The following is a 23,461-nucleotide window of genomic DNA, read 5'->3' as shown; positions in this document are numbered from 1 at the left end:
AGGTGATCGCCGAAACTCAGGCCTATGTTGAAGCAAAGGACAAATCGTACTACAAAAATGGTATCGAAAAGTTGAAGGGTCGCTATAGTCAGTGTATGACCCTTGAAGGGAATTATGTTGAATAGAAATCTAATTTTGTCAAAAAAATTTGTTTTGCTATATTAGGCCGGGGACTTTTCAATTGACCTGTCAGGTATACAGACTTTTATTTCATTTGATGACTTTTCAGGTTTTGGAATCATAACAACTTCGGTCATCTTCCAAGCTTCTGGGACTTGCTTTAGTTGAAATACTGTATTGATCAAGTTTGTCAGAAAATCGTTTGGAAATATGTAAATCTCCATAACTTAGAACATATGTTGATACTGTTAGGATAAACAAAAACACGAGTAACTATTATATATAAATATATATATAAATATATATATATATATATATATATATATATATATATATATATATATATAGATATAGATAGATAGTTAGATACATATACATATATATTATAATTACATAAGATACTTTAAATACAACATATTATAATGTGCTATATTAACGCAATTTTAAATCTGCTATTCGCTGCTATTTACTTGCTTCGAAATAATTTTATGAACTTACATTTTTTTGATTTTTAAACTTTTTATAATTGTCGATTTAAAACAATAATGTATTGTACACTACCTGAAAATAATTATCTCATAAAATACATTTCCATATCACGCAGATTAGATAAGAACAAGTACATCAAACAGTTTTTTTGTCAATTAACTTGATAATAGCAACAATTAGTTCGCTAAAACTAACCTGTAAACCAATATCTGGAATTATATCATATGCATTGGTATATCACGTTAGACAAAAAGCAGATCAGACTCAAGCTCAAGGAATTGTACCAAGACTAGACAAAACGTGTCACAAGTTAGACCTGGTCGAGGACTCCTCATGGCGCATATAACCATAAACATCAAGAAGGCTGAAAATCGTGGTTTTTTCGAGAATTCCTGAAGAGTAAGAAAACGCAAAATTTCTAGCGGCGTGAGAAGTTTCTAGCTGGAAGAGTATTTCCCACCCCGATATTCCGAATCGGAGTACAGAAAAGGGTTTCTTGAAACAGCATTCTCCACCACCACCAAGAACCCGAGGGAGGACCTTCAGCGATAAAACACAGTGCATCGACAACGAGAAACAGGATTGTTAATAGCATTCAACAAAGAATTGTTAAGACATTTTTGATAAAAAGATGTTTTGAGTGAAGAATTGACGAAAGGTTTGCAACTAAGAATATCAGAATTGGAGAGAATTAAGAAGAAAGAATAGATAAGAAAATGTATCAAAGTAAGAGTTAGCAAATGTCAGTATTATCCAAAAACCAGGCATACGATTTAGTAAATCCATCGTTTCCATCTAATTCATAATTATTTTCACCATAACGTACTGATTAATATCTTTAAATGCAGTAAATGTATATATATATATATATATATATATATATATATAATTATTTTATATAATTATTTAATAATTATTTTCATAATTATTCATAATTATTTTCATAATTATTCTATATATATATATATATATATATATATATATATATATATATATATATATATATATATATACATTTACTACATTTAAAGATATTAATCAGTACGTTATGGTGAAAATAAGTACGAATGTCATATAACATTAAAACCGAGCATATTTCGTTAATTACTAGAATAATCTCAACCAAAAACTGCTACCTTTACGAGCACCAACATTGGACAACGTCCTGAATGAAATAGGAAACGTATGACGGTCACATATAATCCCAAGATGGGCGTACATGGTCACCACTACCCACAACAAGATGTATATCATTAAGAATCCCACGAGTTGTCAACGGAGTCATAGAAAAAAAAAACACAATCGCCCAGAAATTAACTCACGCTACAACATATCGATATTGCCCACTGAAGAACACGCGTACTGCTCAATAGCTCCTGCGCCAATTACTTTAAAACCCGATTTTAATAGTGTTGGAAATAATCGAATGAAATCGATTATCGACTGTTCAGTAATTGACTACTTTTTACTATCGACTATTTCAGTCGCTATTTTTGGTAGGACTGTTTTTACTAGTAACTGTTTTCAGTCGCTATTTTCGGCCCGACTGATTTTGTAACTATTTACTATCGACTGTTTCAGTCGTTTACTTTTAGTTACTATTTTCGGTTCTACTAGTTCATTCGACTGATTTTTAACATTCTGGCCTTCCGTCCTAGCCGCGACCTTGAAAGTAATGCGCCAAATTTATACTTATATAGACATGTAATATATGTGGTTTTATGTTTTTTTGTAGTTTGCTTGTGAATAATTACATATTGTAAATTAATATAGTAAAAATTAAATAATTAAAAATTAAAAAAAAATTGTTGTAAATTGTAAAAATTGTAAATTATATACATTTTGGAAGGCTAGTTTTTGAGGGCAAAAAATTAAATTGTAAATGATAAATAGTAAGATACTTTTGACTGGCATAATAGGTAATACTTTAGACTGGTATAATAGATAATACTTTTTTGATAAACTTTCAGAATTTTTGCCTTTTGTTTGTCGAAACTTTTTTCCTAAAATCCTGAAAACTAAAATTAGGTTCCAAAGATTTCAGAAATTGCATAGATCTAAAAGATTTGAAGAATTTTTTACAGTAGCAGTTGTTAAATTTATAAAGTATATTAAATATTTGTAATAAATACATTTTCCGATAGGAAAACTCTACTTTAATGTTCAACAATTTATTTTGTTGGCTATTAAGAAGAGCACCACAGTTTTTATTTGTTAACAAATGGACTATCTTAACAGAATGTGTTCAACTTTTAAAGCCCATTGAAATAATGAACACCGAGTTATCCGATATGAAAGATATCCCAGCGATGTCTTTAATTATACGGTTAATAAGAGAACTGCAACATTCCATCAAATCCAGGATTTTAACAAGTGAATGGGGAAAAATTACAAAATTGTCTATTAGATGTCATCAATAAAAGACTGACAATTTTAGAAACGAATACGATATGCGGAAAATCCACATTTTTAGATCCTAGATTTAAAAAAGCAGGATTTGGTATTGCGGATAATACTGAGGCGATACAAAAAGTTATCACAAAAGAGGTATCTTCCATTCTAACTTCAAAAAATACAAATATAGTTCCACAACTCGAAATTCACGACAACATTACTGACCAAGGATGTATTGACATCTGGAGATATTTTGATAAAAAATGGCTAGAATGAAAGAACTAATTACTCCAAGTACTGCAGCAACTTTACAGATTTAGCAGTATTTGGAAATTCCATTTATTGGGCGTTTAGAAAACCCATTGGATTTTTGGCAAACCCATAAAATGAAACTACTTGAATTATATCAGTTACACGTAAAATATTCCTCTATACCCACAACATCTGTCCCCTGGGAACGACTTTTTTAAAAATCTGGGCAAAAAATTAACGATCAAAGAAATCGCCTCACCGGAGAAAAGTTGAACATGATAATATTTGCGGTAATTTAAAAATATTTCCGTTCAAAAATAAATAAAACTTTTATTTAAAAGGGTCTGGTAGTTATTGTACGATCATTTTTAGGTTCATCATGGATTAGATTTTTCAATGATTAGGTATACGTTTATATTTTACTTAGTAGTTATGGTTATTGAAAATCTTTAGTTCTTAGGTTTTATTTAAGTCGTATTGTACTATTTATATTTATTATGCTATGTTATTTAAAAATAGCAATTAATATATTAAAACAGGGCAAAACATTTGTGGTGTTATTATTCCATTCCTTTTTACGACTGTTTTCAGTCGATAGTTCCCAACGCTAGATTTTAGTGTTATTTAATTATCTGCGTGCTTATATTGGTAGTCTTAAGATGATGAATCTTAAGGTCGCCGAATCACAATGAAAACGAAAGTTTTTTTGTTTAATTCTTTCGTGCAAGTTGACTTGTTCAAGTTTGACGTTTCGGTACTGCTCAGATGGTGGAGGGTGGTGAAAGGGCTTAATGGAGGTGGAAAAATGGAGGTGAGTGTGTACTGAATAATAATCATGTTTTAACATCAATATTCTTACTAACCATCTTTGGCGATGTACAAAGGAAATAAATAAAATATTTGCTTAGAATTGTCACGGTAATGTGTTGGAAAATATGAGGTGTATTGTCATATGACAGTAACTCAAGACCAAAAAAGCAATTTTTCCTTTTAGCTAAACCATTCACAGAGCCATATTTTTACTTTTTCGAAATTTGCAAAGTGTTGCTCCGTGAGCGCTTGTCCTATCGATGCGAAACAGCAGTAGCAATCCAGGTGATTTCAATATTTCCTTGATTGTGATTCCACATTGCTGCGATTGAGCAACCTTATTTCATGTTTTAAGGGAAAATCTTGGATCGCTTCGTTGGTAACGTAGCGATCAGCATTGGTAATTAATCATACAACTTTGTCTTGGCTGCGTTCGATTACTAGCTGGTTTGATGTTGTAGTGTAATCAAATATTTGCACCCCATAGGCCCAAATTGGCTTTATGACTCTTTGATTTTAGGTCAAGTTGAGAGTCTCTTCGTCCAGAGACCGTCCAGATGGATGGCATTTTCAAATAAGCCCAATTTACACAATTCGTTACTATTAGATGCAGAAATTACTTCCTCTTATATATTCTACCAGCATTTCACTGACGATTTTTCGATTTTCTATTAAGTTTTCTATTGATAATAGATGAAGAGAACATTACGAATTACACGGATGAAAAAAGTGGGTAAGATGGGAAGGTGAACGATACGAGTAAAATACACTGGATGTAGAGAAAGGCAACTGGAGGAAGAAGCACCTGGCATCACATACACTCGCAAAACCACACTCGTAATGTTTATTTGTTGTGGAGTTGTAAAAAACAAGAAAGCATCCGCAGGAGTAGTCTGCATAAATATAGAATACTGGAAAAAGAATTACAATAAGTAACTAGTTTAAACCACTGAAGAACCGACATGTTAATATTCTGAAACACTCCTCAATGACCAACTTTTTAGCTATATTTAATATTGCTTCAAACTTAACAATTGAAAACTGACCCAAAGTTAAATTCAAAATTGTATCGATACATAGAAAAACATCCCTAGTCCGAAAATTCTCAGTACAAGCATCACAGTTCAGGATGTTAGGCGACCAAAGGTGGACTGTAGTTGCTGTGAAATAAGATAGTAGATCGGAATTTAGAGAGAATCTTGCCGCTTTCAGTGAGTGACCACCAAAAGCAGATTGTAGTAGATTGTTTGGGTAGAAACAGTGAAACTTCGACGATCTTTCGAAGACCATCCCTGTGGTTGTTTCTTTAGGAGAGAAGTGTTACACCTTGCGACTGCAAATAAACCATTTAACACCAGCAAGACGAAGATGATTACGACGTTATGACGTTGCCAGTTCTTGTAAATTATACATATATTTGAAGAAAAATAATTATATATATATATATATATATATATATATATGTCCAACTCACAAATTGTCGTGAAATTCAAGTTAAAAAAGTCTCAGGCTTATTGGAAAATGTTCATCTTCAATAGCATTATAAAAGCAATGAAAAACCTTTTATAAAAATATTTAATTTTAAAATAGTTCCTATAGGAAATAAGGAAATATAAGAAATATCTAATAATATATTCTTATAAATTCCTAATTGATTCCATTCAAATGTTGATACACTAACATTGTTCCCAACGCAAATAGGCTTAGAAAACGATGATTTTGTAGTTCTTTCGATTTTTTCTTGTCACACTCTTCAATGACCAACTTTTTAGCTATATTTAATATTGCTTCAAACTTAACAATTGAAAACTGACTCAAAGTTAAATCCAAAAATTGTATCGATACATAGAAAAAGATTACTAGTCCGAAAATTCTTAGTACAAGCATCACAGTTTAGGATGTTAGGCCACCAAAGGTGGACTGTAGTTGCTGTGAAATAAGACAGTAGGTCGGAATTTAGAGAGAATCTTGCCGCTTTCGGTGAGTGATCACGAAAAACAGATTGTTTTAGATTGTTTGGGTAGAAACAGTGCCACTTCGAGGATCTTTCGAAGTCCATCTCTGTGGTTGTTTCTTTAGGAGGGAAGTGTTACGTCTTGCGAGTGCAAATAAACCATTTAACACCAGTAACTAAGTAAACCACTAACAACGATTATTCGAAGGCGAGGCTACGTGATTATGTAACTGAATGAGAGCGACATCCAGATATAGGCAATATGGTTTATAATTTTATATCGTCAGCATATATATATATATATATATATATATATATATATATATATATGTATTTCATAAGTATAAGAAATAAATAAAAACCAGACAGTAAATAATATATTGAGAGCAGAACGTTGTAAAAATCACGTTTTAGAGTAAAAGATGAACGGATCGAAAGTCGTTCGGTATTAACGTGTATATATATATATATATATATATATGTATTTCATAAGTATAAGAAATAAATAAAAACCAGACAGTAAATAATATATTGATAGCAGAACGTTGTAAAAACCACGTTTTAGAGTAAAAGATGAACGGATCGAAAGTCGTTCGGTATTAACGTGGGTCTGGACCTGCCACCATCACATCCCCCCCTCACCCAATCTCTCCCCGTCGCTCCCCATCCCGACACCTCAGTCGTGGCTAGCCGCGCGCCCCTTTTAAAAATTTTCGTCTCGTTCGCCTGTAATTCCCTATTTTGTGCTGATTTACGGGTGGGCTCGGGCCACTTCATGTAAAATTTAATATCCAGCTTGGCACGTCTCCCCGGCTGCAAAATATCCAGACCACTGGATATCGGATAAAATAGTGGAACGGTCGCGTGTAATGCATACATTGAAACGGATTACCGGCAAAAATTGTATTTCCTCGGCGGCCATTCCTCTTCTTTAGTTGTCGAGGTGAGGAAGTTAAGTAAGTGAGGAAATTCCGCATTGTTACCTTAGGTGGGTTTCCGTGAACCTTGTCCGATAACTTTCCAATGGTTTCCTTGATTTTTCTTTTTTCGGAATTTAAAGAAAAACAGATAGACAAAAGAAACTGGTAGACAATTACCACACGCACACACAAAGCACAGAGCTATGATGGGGTCAGCGGTGATTAGGCGTACAAGCATTCATTACAAAAAGTATCCTTTAGCTTACTATGTACAATGTTGTGCGCACCAATTAAGTTTGATTATGTCTAAGGCTGCTTTCACAAATAGAAATAAAGTACGTGTATTTTTTGGCAATCTACAAGACATCCTGGCTTTTATTTAATTTTATTTAATAATTCAGTCCAACTAGTAGACGTGTTGAACAAAATTGTGAACAGAAAGATCCCCCACGGGGCCCAACCTGTTGGAACTTTAAGGGCTATTAGTGTTGTATGTTTCTCTTCTTTAGTTGTCGAGGCGAGGTAGTTAAGTTAGTATGGATATTCCGCATTTGACCTAGGTGTATGTTCGCGAATCTTATCCGATAGCTTTCCACTAGGTTTCCCCATTTTCCTCCAGTTTAGTACTTAGTAGAGATATATATTAGGCCTATAAATTAATTACAAGTTAAAGCATTTACAACAAATATTTTTCTGTATATTAAATCACATATGGTATATTTGTAACCAACTTCATGTTGAAGGCTCATTGACACCACGGTTCACTTCAGTACATGTCATTTCATCAAATTGTGAACACTTAAGGTATAAACTTGGAACCAAGTTCTCAGTGAACTGTGATGCTTGTTAGTCCAAGCCACCTGAGTTGAGCAGAGCGGGTTTATTTATTACAGTGGAAATTTTAAAAAATAGTATAACAAATATTATTTACATTTTAGGGGAAAATTAAAAATAAGTTTCTTTATAAAATATTTATTTACATACTAGTTATTATTTGTATAAAATATTTTAAAAGTACATCAAACAAAAGTAATTAGCCTTTTGGTATTCTACTATCTAGTTCATGTTTTTGAGAAGTTGAAAGAACATATGCATCTGTTTCAAAACAGTTGGCAGAGAAGCTCATAAAAATAGAGAGAGCATACAAATTAAGATTTAGCGTTATTGTCATTGGCGAGAGGTACTTTAAGACAACAGACAAGTTTTTATTTATCATTTATGTTAAATTGATGTATATGAATAATTTGGTACCAACAACTTGAAGCTACTAAGTATTGTTATTCTGTATAGTAACTTCTGTGCCTAGTAAAAACTCTTTATAAATTATATAAATGATTTAATAGGTTAACAATAATACTGAGATTTTATCAAAGTTATTTTATTTGCCATTAGGTTACAATGCTAAATTTTGGTCTCTAATTGATCTAATATCTGCAGGATAATAACAACGAATGAGATAACAACAACGAAAATTAAATTCCGAAGGGTTTTTTTTTTAGGGAAGATGAAATGAAGATGATTACGGCGTTATGACGTTGCCAGTTCTTGTAAATTATACATATATTTGATGAAAAATAATTATATATATATATATATATATATATATATATATATATATATATATATATATATATTGTTCAACTCACAAATTGTCGTGAAATTCAAGTTAAAAAAGCCTCAGACTTATTGGTAAAATGTTCATCTTCTATAGCATTATAAAAGCATTATGAAAAACCTTTTATAAAAATATTTAATTTTAAAATAGTTCCTATAAAAAATAAGGAAATATAGGAAATATCTAATGATATACTCTTATAAATTCCTAATTGATTCCATTCAAATGTTGATACACTAACATTGTTCCCCACGCAGTTAGGCTTAGAAAACGATGATTTTGTAGTTCTTTCGATTTTTTCTTCTCACAGTTCAAATCTTCAAACTAGTCAAACTTTGATCTTTCTTATTCAAATTAGCATTGTGAAATTACCACATTGAGCAATATTTCTCTAAGCTTTTACTTTCACTGTCTCAAATATGCCTAAAATTTAATGAATTCAATATAAAATTGAATTTAATGTGCAAATTTAAAATTAAAATTCAATAGACACGCGCCTGTTTGAAAGTCCATAAGTGCAGATATAATTTTAAAAAATACTATGGGATGATTAAACGTTATTTATTAACGAAAACATAAAATACCTAAAAATATTTAGGGTAAAATGATGTGGCTCGGTGAATGGAGGTAAAACGAAATAAAACAGTGGTGTTTACATGATGTGACCGGTATTTATTGACAGTATAAAAAATGAGAAAAATACAAAGATAAAGAGGATGGCAGCGGAGTTACCTGTTGACGAGGCTTGGGCAGTCGATGGTGGCACGTCTTAACCAAACGAGGGTTGAGCACTGAATGACCGAAATACCCTTCAGTAATATCCCAGATAAACGTCTCGGGGTTGCCGCCAGCTATTCGGTGTCGGGTTCCAATTGGCACCCCGCCCGTGTTCAACATCTGGGATTATATTTCTGGGTATTTTGTAGACCGTTATTCCACGATGTAAAATTCGACATGCCTCAATTCGCTACAATACTCCCCTGCCAGAATTTTACATAAAATTACTTCAACCAAAAATACAAAAATGTTTGCAAAAAATATCAAATACAAAAATAAAACAAATACCAAACAAAATGTGCTGTGTAAAATGGGCTTTGAAAAAATATGATAGTTCGAAACGGTTGTGGTTGGTACGGTTGCGATCTGGTACGGCTGTTGATATCTTCCGGTCCTACAGATACCGTTGCATAATCGTCGCTTTGGCACTTGAATGTGGTCTATCGACGACGTTGAAAACAAGCTATTCTTCAGACAGGGCTCCCGTAATCGACGCTGTGGGAGGATCGACTGTTCGACGACGTGGTAGCTTATTTTCTTCGACGACGAGACGTTAGCAATTCTGGTACTTCGGCGAAGACATAACGAGTCTACGGTGACTGCAATCGGTACCTAGCTTCTGGAGCTGCTCTGTGACTAATCCGTAGTCACATACGTTAGGTTAATTCATAAAAAACAAATAACGACGGTATCCGACCGAAGCTGCCCAAAGCCTTTCAAATCAAAATATCTGCCAGTATGACGGAGACGGCGAGCGAAGGAAGACATTATGATTTAAACATAGCGCCGAAAGAAATGTTTAGCCGAGACGCTGATGATTAAGCAGTGATGCAAAAATATTCCAAAAGATCGTGAAATAAAAATTTTGACAAAAAAAAATTTAAAAAATTAATTGGAAATAATGAAATTAATCGGAATAAAATGAAAATGAATCTTGAAGGTAAAATTGAAAAGAAATCGAATTAAAAATATTTAAAATTTTGAAACAAAAAAAATATAACGGTCACGTAAAATACACCATTTTCTACGTACCCTCCATTCACGAGACCAAACCCAATTTTGCGAAAGATCACGTCGGGGTCACCACTTTAGGGTAAAATGATGTGGCTCGGTGAATGGAGGTAAAACGAAATAAAACAGTGGTGTTTACATGATGTGACCGGTATTTATTGACAGTATAAAAAATGAGAAAAATACAAAGATAAAGAGGATGGCAGCGGAGTTACCTGTTGACGAGGCTTGGGCAGTCGATGGTGGCACGTCTTAACCAAACGAGGGTTGAGCACTGAATGACCGAAATACCCTTCAGTAATATCCCAGATAAACGTCTCGGGGTTGCCGCCAGCTATTCGGTGTCGGGTTCCAATTGGCACCCCGCCCGTGTTCAACATCTGGGATTATATTTCTGGGTATTTTGTAGACCGTTATTCCACGATGTAAAATTCGACATGCCTCAATTCGCTACAAATAATTATAAATACGAGAAAACGCAGCAGAACTGTTTGTGTTTGGAAGGTTCTTGAAACAGTTAAAAAACTGATCAACGGTCAGTGATTTATCCAACAAAACTCAACTGAAAAACTTCGAGACTAAGAAATTGAACGGACTAACATCAATGGATTCATCATGAAAGATCAGTAAATGTGCAAAGTTAACACTTAAAATAAGAAATTTAGTAAAGCAGACATTAATACGAAAAATTGACTTATACGAAAAAGGCCTGATAATTTAAATAGATCAAATAAAGCCAAATATTGTTTATTTACTCGTAAATATATTGTTTAACAAGTTGATTTACTTTAAAAACTTTTCATGATACTTGCATTTTCTGATAAATGATACCACCAATCACAGAACTTTCATTTAACTATAAACCGAAACTAATCTAGTTATCTGTATTTTTTAATTGAACTTGATTTTGAACGTCTATATCGATAAGAATCCATTAAATGATCAGTACGAGACTGATAACTACTATGACTATAAATGCAAGAAAAACAAACACCTTTATATAATATCGTTTATTGGTTACATAGTCCGAAATTACTTGAAATTATCAAAAAGGTCATTTGCGATAACATTAAGTACCCAAATAAAGAACAGCGAAAAACGGCGATAATAATATAACGTAGTGTTGATAAGATGCAAATCAAAGATAAAACAATATACCTATCAGTTTTGAGACTGTACCTTTCATTGAAATGATAATTCGGAGACGTTCGGAGTTTTAGTTCTGTTCTGTGATTTCATGTGTGGTTAAATAAGATGGAAGTCGAACAGAAACCTAATATTCCTGCCAGGTAATACATTTTTATAGTTATTTTTTATTAAGTAGTGTCGATATTAAAGTTAATATTTTAAATTTTTTTAAAGTCAATATTCTGTAATGTTCTGAACAGTTCTATATCTTATTGGTGCTTAAAGCAATAGTCTGTACAAGAATTTTTCAATAAGGACTAGTTACCACAGACGGGCAATGCTATTTTACCGGCCTTATCATACTATATAGCTACAACAACTTGCACGATTGAGCCTTAGAACTGATAAAAGTAATCAAAATAAGTGTTAATTCAGACTGATATTTCGTTCTAAAAATTAAATTTAAAGACGAAATGGATATTTGGGTGAATGTTTACGTCAACAAGCATTAATAGCATATACGGAACGTCACCAGATAGAAGTGCATCCACTAAAAGTAGCTCTTTGGCGCAGATTATGGAGTAATGGCGTAGAGAATATAAGAATTGTTGATTTTGATTTCTCAGGCCTGGGTCATTAATTGGACTTAATAATTTCCACTTGCCTGTTGTAATATTCGTGTGGCTTCATCGCTACTGTCTCCAACAGCAAGAATCACAGTATGATCAGCATATCGAATAATGATTAAAATTCATACACCGCAAGGAAATTAATTAACGGATTTAAGAGTGATTTTATCAATAAGTGATATTAGATACTCTGGTTGTCACACAGACATCATTGTTCAGACAAATAGTAGTATAAATAATAGACATTAGTAAAGTGGTCAGGAAAACATTTCTAGAAAATATTTATAATAATATAATAAAATATTTTCTGACAAAATAGAAATAAACTTCTACATAAATCATATATACGTCACCAGATAGAAGTGCATCCACTAAATGTAGCTCTTTGGCGCAGATTATGGAGTAACGGCGTAGAGAATATAAGAATTGTTGATTTTGATTTCTCAGGCCTGGGTCATTAATTGGACTTAATAATTTCCACTTGCCTGTTGTAATATTCGTGTGGCTTCATCGCTATTGTCTCCGACAGCAAGAATCACAGTATGATCAGCATATCGAATAATGATTAAAATTCATACACCGCAAGGAAATTAATTAACGGATTTAAGAGTGATTTTATCAATAAGTGATATTAGATACTCTGGTTGTCACACAGACATCATTGTTCAGACAAATAGTAGTATAAATAATAGACATTAGTAAAGTGGTCAGGAAAACATTTCTAGAAAATATTTATAATAATATAATAATATATTTTCTGACAAAATAGAAATAAACTTCTACATAAATCATATATACGGAACGTCACCAGATAGAAGTGTATCCACTAAAAGTAGCTGTTTGGCGCAGATTATAGCATAATGGCGTAGAGAATATAAGAATTGTTGAAGTAACCACTATATTTGACAGATTCAGTACTCTCAAGTATATGTTACCTCCTACAACCTTAAACTGTATGGGTAGAAAACAACTTGGAACAATCGAAGACTTTAATATATAACATCAGATATTGAGCTGATGTAGTGATGAATTAAATTCCATTTACGTTGTATTCGATAATGATGTATACTAGTAAATCCATCATATAATAAAAGCAGTCATTTTTAGACTGTATACAGCCATTTGAGGAACATCTTAAAGGAGTTTTGTGTTTTGGTTTGTTTTGTTCCATTTCCAACGCTTAATAGGGATGTTAACCACTATTTGGTGAATTTATATATAACCTTTTCTGTTTCTTGTTGTCCAGTGATGAGAGAGAATTTTGACAGAATTTCAGTGTATAAAAATTTGTTTATTACATATATATATATATATATATATATATATATATATATATATATATATATATATATATATATATAATATATCAAGTATTATATCTTGTAGTATCTATCTGGGTGTACCTACAATACTTCTCATGACTTTCTTCAGGAACACTTATATCTATATTACTTTCCGCAGAATTCCTTATCTCTCTATAGGTTTCAATACTTGCTTGTATAATAGCAATTTATTAACAGAATCTATTTTGTTCTATTTATCCAATACATTTTCCTATATTGAACGCCAGTTTTTTCCTTTTCAGTCAAGTTTTGTATCAAGATACATTCCAAAACGCTTAATATTGTTGCTATATGGTAATTGTGCAATCCAATTATACATGAACTGCACATACACAGATTTACTTTCGTTAATTTTGATTTTTCAGGTCTGGGTAATAATAGGACCCAATAATTGGTCAATATTTTGCCACTTGCCTGTTGTAACATTCGTATGGTTTCTTCGCTATTGCCCCTGACTGTAGTTGTCCCTCAGACGTCACTGAAACAGTTCATGATTGAACACAATCAAATATCATATAATATAATATAATTAAGCTAAATACAGTACAGGATTTTATGACAAAATAGAGATAAACATCTTTTTAAATTAAAGTTTTTTAAATTTTGAAACAATTATGTAAACTCTGTGTACTCAGTCAAACTTGGATACATTAAATTAAAGGAATTTATATTTAAAAACACCAAATAAACAAATACATAATGTTATTGCAAACTTAATTAATTCACGTATTAAAGGTAATAAAGTTAGAATCTAATAAAAAAGTATTATAAATTATTATTAAAACATACCCAATAAACGAATGCATTATATTTTTTCAAAGTTTTATTAAATTAAAATACTGTCACGATAAATCAAAATATTGAGTTTAAACTGTATCGATTTATAAATGTTTAGCAAACATATCAAAGTATAACTTGATAATCGGTTAGAAGTTAACCAAGTCAACGGTGGAAAACATTTTTCCTGCAAATAGTTAAGATCCAATTATAAAATTATCGTTTCCATATTTCTGTTGTTTTCAATTGTTTATGTTTTGTAATTAAAATGTACCGAGATTTAATGATGTAAATGCAGATTAATTTTGAAGGATTAAAATTCTATTACTATACTGATATTGTTTTTTTTTAATTTATGTCAATTTAATGGTATATAAGTAATGTATTTTTTCTCCATTTTGAGGTTGTCCAATCTGGAACCAAGACATCATTTGTATGAATCAATATTTTTCTTGTTATATTCAAGCAAGTAGTTCTTAATTATTCATAGTTGTTTGTAGCTGTAATAGATAAAACAAAAATATTACTAGGTAAAGATTATTTTCTTCCTCAACATAGTCTCTTTTTATCATAAAATTTTGTCTCGATTTCACCATTTTTTGTTCACCTTAAAAACCCCACTAACATTGTGACCAATAGCATCAAAATAGCCAATTATTCTGTAGTGGAAGCACAACCCATCTTTCTAAGTGAGTTTCAAAGTGCTAGGAAAGTAATAAGCTCTTTTAAGACTCTTACCATTGCATTCTTTAACTATTGCTTGTGTTACTTCCTCAATAGTAAATTTCTCATGTGGGGTGTTAAGAAAGTTAACTATGTTATTTTCTTCTGTTGCGGATATTTCAGACGGGTATGGATTAAATATTGTTTTTAAGTGTTTAAAGAAAATCCAGATCAATTTTAATGGGTGGATTATGTTGTTGAGGTTTTTTAATCTTTTTTATTACTTTCCAGAGAGAAAATTCAGTTGGCGTTAAGTTTCCTAAATAATTTTGATTCCTGGATTTTATCGTTATTTATTAGCTCTTTCAGCTGTTTTGTTACCTTGTTGAATTTTCTTTTGCTTTCGTCTGTGCCAATTTGTTGCCAGATTTTTCGTATTTTTCACTTTTCAGAATTTTTTTTGTTTAATTGTAGATAACATTTTTTTATAACATCTTTATTAGATACGCTTAGTACAATCTTAAATTACAACTAATTTATAACTACTTTTCCTATGTACTTGGATTAATTAACAAGCAAGACGAGTGCGAGAAAATACATCAGTATGTATTCATCAATTATAAAATTATAACTATTTATTAATTATTAACGTATAGCTATAGTTTACACTAAATATATATAAGTTCGTATGGTTTTGTTCGCTTCAATCTCCTGACATCCGGCGGGCTGTCCGGCAGTTGTATTGCTTCCACGTTAGTATGATTTAGTAATCTTCTTTCGTGTTTCAAGGCGAAATCGTGGATAACTTCGCAAATCCATTTGATTTCCAGATCATTGTGCAGTTCTTCATTGGTTACATAGCGATAGGCATTGGTAATCAATCGAAGAATTTTCTTTTGCCAGCGTTGTATGACTAGTTGATTTGAATTTTTAGTGCAACCCCATATTTGCACCCCATAGGTCCAAATTGGCTTTATAATTGTATTATAGATTAACCTCTTTGATTTTAGATCAAGCTGGGAGTATTTTCCGACTAACCAGTATAGTTGTTTTATTTTGGTTCTAATGTGTTTTGCTTTTTGTCTAACGTGATGCTTCCAATTTAATCTACCGTCAAGATGGATTCCAAGGTAGTAGATGACATATAATTAAGCTTTTGATATGTTGCGCTATTAGGTGTTGCATGTCAAGGCTCTGAAAATAAGTTTAGTTACCAATGGAAACTAATTTATTTAAATTTTCCTGATCGAACGAATGCTGCTGGTTTCAATAGTAATTGTGATGAAGCCAAGATATAAATGAGGCTTAAAATCAGTTTTACAAAATTAAGCTCAAATATCCATCAACCAATTCCCAATTCATACATAATAAAACTAAATGAATTTTATTTGATTATATTGCAATTATTTGAAAATAATTAAAATAATTTTCTTCTATCTCTGACTATATATTAATTAGTTGAGCAAAAAACTAAAATTAAAATAACTTGACTGATAAGATTAGAACGATATGGCAGTACGTGTATAACGCAACCAAAAAAAAAACACGTTATCAGTAATATTGAATGAACAGACACCATTTTGCACACATAATTTTTATATTTGGTCTTTATTAAAACATGGACATTTTTTCCGGTAATCGCCAACTGTGTCGGTGAAAATCTTCTGTTCTTCACGGAAATAATCCACGGCCTTTTTAACGGCTACCAACAGTAGAATGAACAGCAGCGTCGATATGGTAACCACGAGAATCGAATAATACGAGCACGTGGGAGCAATTGTGGTTTCTCTTGCGTACATTCCCAACATTTCCATAATCCATTCGAGATATGATAAAGGTCTGGTGACAAATTTCTCTCTAGAATAAATAAAAACATTTTTACACTCTACAACTTTATATCTAAAACGTTACACTCGTTCTAGAGGATTATTTTATTAAAATCATTAAAAGTAATCTTAGTATAGTTTTTATTATTGAATGCAATGATATTATTCCTGCCAATATTTCTGACATTATTAATTCTTATTAAGAATAAAAATTTCTTTTTTAATTTCAAGAATTTCTCTTCTAAAGTTCAACAATATCTTATGTACGATACCATAGCAGCTGTACCAGAAAGTTATTACTGTTTTTTTTTTCGGGAAAAAATACGTAATTTTCAAGAAATGTATGAATTTTCATTTTAGCGATTTGATTCTATAGCTCTTGTCCATTTTTCAGAAAATTTATTGGTGCCATCCCAAAGGAACTGTTTGTGCTTTGAACAAAATCGTTCATCGATCTATTTTCTAACTTCTTCGAAATTGGCGATGCGCTGCTTTGCAAGCGCGTGTCCCATTGATGCGAAAAGTCGATGACGATGCAAGGTTGGGAGAGTACGGTGGGTGCGATAATATGTCCCATCCAAGTGCTTCTTCAATGCTTCCTTGATCCGTTTTGTTGTATGAGACGGTGCGTTATCGTGCTGAAAAATCACTTTACAGTATCATTCTGGATGTTTTTCGATCGATGCATAGTTCAAATTGATCATTTTTTGTCGGTAGCAATCACTATTAACTGTTTCATCAGTTTTTAATAGTTCATAATACACCATGCCACACTAGTTCCACCAGAGCATTGTCATCCAGTTTTACTATCACCTGTTACTATTCGATGTAGAAATGACTTCCGATAACACATTTCTAGCAACATTTCACTGATGAATTTTCGATGCGCCCTTTGTCCGTCATTCAATTGATGTGGTATCCATCTTCCCATCTTTTGGATTGTCCCCATAACTCGTAATCGGTGGCTAATCGTTTTTTGGGCCACATTTGAATTTGGGTTGGGTCTCCATCCAATGACTCTTACAGTTTTGCATATTCGAACTTTTTCGTTCTACCAGAACGTCCTTGGGTTTGCACATCGAAATCGCTACTTTTGATTGTTTGAAACCTCGCGCCACATATTTTCAAGAACAGAACATACTCACCGTACGTTTCTACCAGTAAACGATGACGTTCAGCGCATATTTTATTCTGATTGAATAAGAAAAGCAATGCAAGTTTATGATTTGATGGCAATGACAATGAACCACAATCAAAAAAAGTGGAAGACATAATAAAAAATCAAAACCAAAAGCGTTAAGAACTTGCACAAAGACTAGAAGTTGATTGAAGTAAATCCAAGTGAACAAACATGGAAAGAAACTAATCATAATTGCAAATTCACTGATAAAAATTTTAGCTGCTACAACAGTTGGAGTACTGGACAATCATTAAAATCACAACCAAACTGGCATATCCATAGCCTGTTAATAAAATAGCATAATCGCCTACTAGACTGGAACTGGAAGGCAAATAAACCAATTCGTTTCTCACAACTATGCCTGCAGTGATTTCAATTTTAACATTTAAGTTCGTATAAGATGTAACAATTTACCCGGGCGTCCGCTATGGATTGACGATGATGATTAAATTAAATTATATGAATGTAAACAACTACCTGTTTCTAATTAATATTAACATATTTACATCATAACACAGCTTAATAAATATAAAATGGATCATGGTTATCTTATCTGATAAATGAGTTACATATATCTAAAGTTACATGCAAAATGTATCAAGAGGTTTTGAGACGTGTCGTTTTTTAAATTGTGTAGTTTCTAAGAATAATGGATAATTTATTTCCAACTTAAATAACGGTGAGCACCCTCCGTTCATTTTTTCGTGTTATTACCTCATTAGTTTAACCTGTAAACATAACTATACAGTTCAGATAATGCTCTGTGTAACTTATTGCGAAGTTTGCCAAAACATTGGTTAAAATTAATTTTGAGGAATTTCGTGTTGACTTGTCACACAGCTAGTGTTATTACTTTCAATTCATTTATTAAAACCTTTGTGCGAACCATGATGACCTCGTATTTGGTGAAGCATCAAGGTGACGTGTTTGATGTTACTTGTTATGAATTTTAATACTACGAATTTCCATAGCTAAAATATTAAATGTTAATTTATTTGATTATACCGAATAATAAATTACGAGATAAGATAATTATATTTGCAGAATATTTTAAGCATAAACTATAAAATGAAAAATCATAAAAACAACACTATGAATGAACAAAATATGAGATCATCAAATAAGAGTATACATCATAGTTAGTGTTGAGAACTGTCGACTGAAATTGACTATCGACTGTTTCAGTCGCTATTTTCGGTCCGACTGATTTTGTTACTACTTACTATCGACTGTTTCAGACGTACTTTTAATTACTACTTTTGTTCTACATGTTTCGTTTCTACTATAATGTTTCTACGACTTCTCATATGATATAGTTAGTGCTTAAAACGCAAACTGATTGGCTTTTTCACTGAACTACTTCCGATTTTTGGTCAAATCAGTTCAGCAATTTTATTATACACATATATCTGATTATTGTAGATAAAAATATATGAAAACATTCTACAGTTTACATATATATTCGGTTTGCAAACCCCCCCGCCCCCCCCCTTTGCGTCGGAGCCTTGGAAAAACACAAAAAACCGAGAACAAATTTGAATTTAATATTAAACCCAAAGAAATACACCAAAAACAATAAATCATACGGTTAATGAATTATATGAAGTATGTGTATCAGCAAATGAAAAAGTTGTATAAATAATTTCATTTGATCAATAATGCGTTATTGTATTTAGCTAGACTTTAAAAAGATAAACATAACTGAGGAGAAAGAATACTGGTAAATAAAAACTTACTCCAAATAATCATTTTGTATAATACAGTCGTAAACTTCCCGAAAACTGATACAGACGTGACATAACCCTTCCTTCAGGGGCAGCAGGACATTTTCCATCAGACATTCCGTGACCCAACCACACCCCTCCGTCCCTTGCTGGTATTTGTCGGCTCCACCCCATAAGCGGCTGATGTAACCATTCGTTCCTCTATTAGACAACAACGATACAAGCGACACAAAAACAAACAAAAAGAAAAACATCGCTTTTAAGAGGTTTTCCACGTCAACATGACGGAAAACTGATGACAGACGTCGCGGCGCGCTACGGAAAAAAATTTGCGGCTGATAAACAGGCGGGAAAAAGGGAAAATACGGACGATTTGTTTCGAGGAAAAACGGGCGTTCTTTTGGGCTTTTCATAATCGTTCTCCTTGTTCTTTTGCAGATTCTCAGATGACGTTCAATCGATCACGGAGACGCAGCAGCCGAAACAAAAGTACGGTTTACCTGAGAATTTTAATTCTGCCGAGCATCCACATGTCATAATGCGCAGCAGGAGTAAGGAAACGTAAGATTATTATTTTATTTGTTTGGTTTCATTGCAGTTTTTGCACTAATTAGGTATCGTAATTCATTAAATTACGATTTGCCAGTGTTACGTTTCCTATTTGTTTGGCTTTCTTGCATAAAGAAAATATTTTTTATTTTTTTTATAACATCTTTATTGGATACGCTTAGTACAATCTTAATTATAAATTAATTTATTACTACTTTTCCTATGTACTTGGATTAATTTACAAGCAAGTCGAGTGCGAGAAAATACATCAGTATGTATTCCTCAATTATAAAATTATAATTATTTATTAATAATTAACTTATAGCTATAGTTTACACTAAATGTATACACTTTATATAAGTTCGTATGGTTTTGTTCATTTCAATCTCCTGACATCCTGCGCGATGTCCAGCAGTTGTATTGCTTCCACGTTAGTATGATTTAGTAATCTTCTTTCGTGTTTCAAGGGGAAATCTTGGATAACTTCGCAAATCTATTTGATTTCCAAGTCATCGTGCAATTCTTCATTAGTTACATAGCGATAGGCATTGGTGATCAATCCTTTGGTGATCAGAACCTTTTTTTGACAGCGTTGTATGGCTAGTTGATTAAAATTTTTAGTGCAACCCCATATTTGCACCCCATAGGTCCAAATTGACTTTATAATTGTATTATACATCAACCTCTTTGATTTTAAATCAAGTTGAGAGTATCTTCCGACTAACCAGTATAGTTGTTTTATTTTGGTCCTAATGTGTTTTGCTTCTTGTCTAACGTGATTCTTCCAATTTAATCTACCATCAAGATGGATTCCAAGGTATTTAGCTGATTCTGCTTGAGGAATCGGGCATCCATTAAGTGATATAATTAAGATTTTATTATTTCACCTTAATGCAAAATTAACGTGGACAGATTTGGAGCTGTTAAGTTGAATTTTTCAATTTTTCGTCCATTTGTAGATTTTGTTGACTGCCACTTGCACTTTTTCTATTGCCCTAGGCAGAGATATACCTTTTACCATAATAATTGTGTCGTCAGCAAAGGTTCCAAGAAGTGTTTCTTTTGTTGTTGGAATGTCAGCAGTGTAGAGCAGATACAGGAGAGGTCCTAAGACGCTACCCTGTGGAACTCCAGCCGAGATATTTTTGAATATCGAGAACGCCATTTCGTGCGATACTCTAAATTTTCTTCCTAATAAATATGACTCCAGCAATTGACAATAGTTACGCGGTAACAATTTGCTCATCTTACACGTCTTGACTCTATGAAGGTCGGGACCGAACTATATAAAGGAAATATGAAGCATCCAAATGGATGTTAGAAAATGGTGTATCTAATAAAACAACCAATGCACGTCAGCAAGTCGTAATGTTGCCGCATCAAATTTGACTTTTGATTTATATTGAAAAAATACTAATGTAATTAGAATAATTTATTTTAACGTTATTGTACATCTAATGCATATATTATCGAAGAACTTAAACTACAGTTAATAGAGCCGCAATAGTTTGTAGGTTAATTATTTTATTACATTTATATTGAACTCTTTTCCGCATCACCCATGAGGTAGAGATCTAGACGCATTTTTTATGTAGAAGTATCCCCTGGACGGCTCATTCGCCTAATTAAACATTGTATACCCAAGTAACTTATTCTACTTTCATTGAAGAGTATATATACCTTTATTACGTTTAAATATTGTATCCTCCGTTGCTGGGCTTCCTTGTCAAGTCATTTTAATATCAGGATGTTCTTAGTTTCTTCTATTACTATCTGTGTACACTTTTCTTGATAAAATTAGGTCTAATTATTGCATTTTCCTAATGCATTAGCGATGTCTGCCGTTATCCTATATTAATTATATACCCATATTTAGTTGCTTCTACTTTCATCACGCTATGTGGGTAATTGCAACAAATTAAATCAATAACTAAAGTGTTAATTTACAACGTGTGACGATTCCACTATTTGTCAGCCTCTTCTTCTGTGTGTCTGAAATAACCAGACTAAAGGGGTTATTATAGACGATGTTTCCTTCCACATAACCAAATAGATATTGCTTGTATATCCTCCTCGACATGTATGTCCATTGTATCATTTTTCGATTATTCATTATCGTATTTCGCTTCTCTATAGTCTAACAAATCAGCAACTAACCGTTTAAAACGCCTAGAACTATTTATTTTATCGAGCGTATATTGTTTACATTACCGAGCGGTCCACTTGATACCATGGTACGAATTTTGTATTTATATTAACACAATGGTTTCATTATTGAGTGATTACGTTATCGGACGTGTGCCGTAATGATTACAACAAATCTGCAATAATTATTTTGTTTCAGCGATCATAGCGAAGCACAGAGGAAGCGGCGGTCTAAGAACAGACTGTCGAACAGAAGAAGCACGGGTTTTGTATCAGCCGAACAGATAGACGAGGCCCTAGCGATGGGACCAGCGATTCCTAATTCAGAAACCGGACAGAATTTGTAGTTAGTTTGGTATAAGACGTTTTAAACAATAGGTGCCATACGCATTCTAAGTCACTACCATAATTATGTGGCTTGGTGTACCACTTAATACTTCGTTGTAGTTGTATATAATCATTCGATAAATCATCATCCATCACATCATTACGGTTTATTTAGTAATTAATTAAATATATTAGTGAGATAAAAGGTTTACTGACCCGAGTAATAATAATACATATACAGACCTAAAAAATGTGTTTCTATTTTTCCTATCACTATCATCATCATTGTTGATTATCCGGCGCCAATATCGTCGAAGCTATAAAAAATAACTAAATGTAAATTTAAAAAAGCTGTAAACTATTTGAAAACACAAGATATCTCCTGAGAAATATAAACAAAATATGTCTTTGTATCAGGCGACAGACTGAAACATACCACAGAAACAAGCAATAGAGTTATAGCAATGAGCCACTTAAAGGCCTTCGTAGGGCAATTCAAATGAAACAATTAACCACTCAAAAAAGTAATCTCAATGCATGCATTGGTGGGACCACGAAAATATTTCTTCGGTTTCATCTATTTAAGTTAAAGCTCTTTATAATAGTTTATGGTTTTCTTATAACTAACAATATTGTTGTTACATTTTCAATTGTACAGCTTTCAACGTTACTGTTATCGTTTTGTCAGTTGCAGGGGAGTGAATCATCTATAGAAGGCTCTGGGGAATGTTTCAGCAGGTCCAATAATTGGGGGCGCTGAGGTCGCTTTTATACGGCATTTAATTGGTTACTTTAATATGGTCATGCAGAAACACGCAGAAAAAATAT

The 23,461-nt window shown here is 32.5% G+C and overlaps 2 protein-coding genes across 3 annotated transcripts; one reads left to right on the top strand and one right to left on the bottom strand.

Moving 5' to 3' along the window:
- The first annotated feature begins 3,944 nt into the window (after positions 1-3,944).
- Positions 3,945-22,884, top strand: LOC143198524 (uncharacterized). 2 transcript variants are annotated; one of them, XM_076407802.1, is made up of 3 exons: positions 3,945-4,066; positions 20,051-20,173; positions 22,506-22,793. In XM_076407802.1, exons 1-3 carry the CDS (start codon positions 4,047-4,049, stop codon positions 22,651-22,653), a joined length of 291 nt encoding a protein of 96 aa, XP_076263917.1. In that variant the 5' UTR covers positions 3,945-4,046; the 3' UTR covers positions 22,654-22,793. The 2 variants fall into 2 exon arrangements, with proteins under 2 accessions (XP_076263917.1, XP_076263916.1); XM_076407801.1 differs by lacking the exon at positions 3,945-4,066 and adding an exon at positions 11,473-11,631 and having other exon boundaries at positions 22,506-22,884.
- LOC143198523 (uncharacterized) lies at positions 16,458-20,062 on the bottom strand. Its single transcript, XM_076407800.1, has 2 exons — positions 19,625-20,062; positions 16,458-16,739 (listed from the first exon to the last, which is right to left on the bottom strand). Exons 1-2 carry the CDS (start codon positions 20,023-20,025, stop codon positions 16,478-16,480), a joined length of 663 nt encoding a protein of 220 aa, XP_076263915.1. The 5' UTR covers positions 20,026-20,062; the 3' UTR covers positions 16,458-16,477.
- Positions 22,885-23,461: the final 577 nt, after the last annotated feature.

Source organism: Rhynchophorus ferrugineus, unplaced genomic scaffold, assembly GCF_030347505.1.
Source record: "Rhynchophorus ferrugineus isolate W39M unplaced genomic scaffold, kcgeb_rfMv2 rfM6, whole genome shotgun sequence".
Lineage (NCBI taxonomy): Eukaryota > Metazoa > Arthropoda > Insecta > Coleoptera > Curculionidae > Rhynchophorus > Rhynchophorus ferrugineus.
Note: the sequence above shows the minus strand (reverse complement) of the source record. Positions and strands in the feature narration are given on the sequence as shown.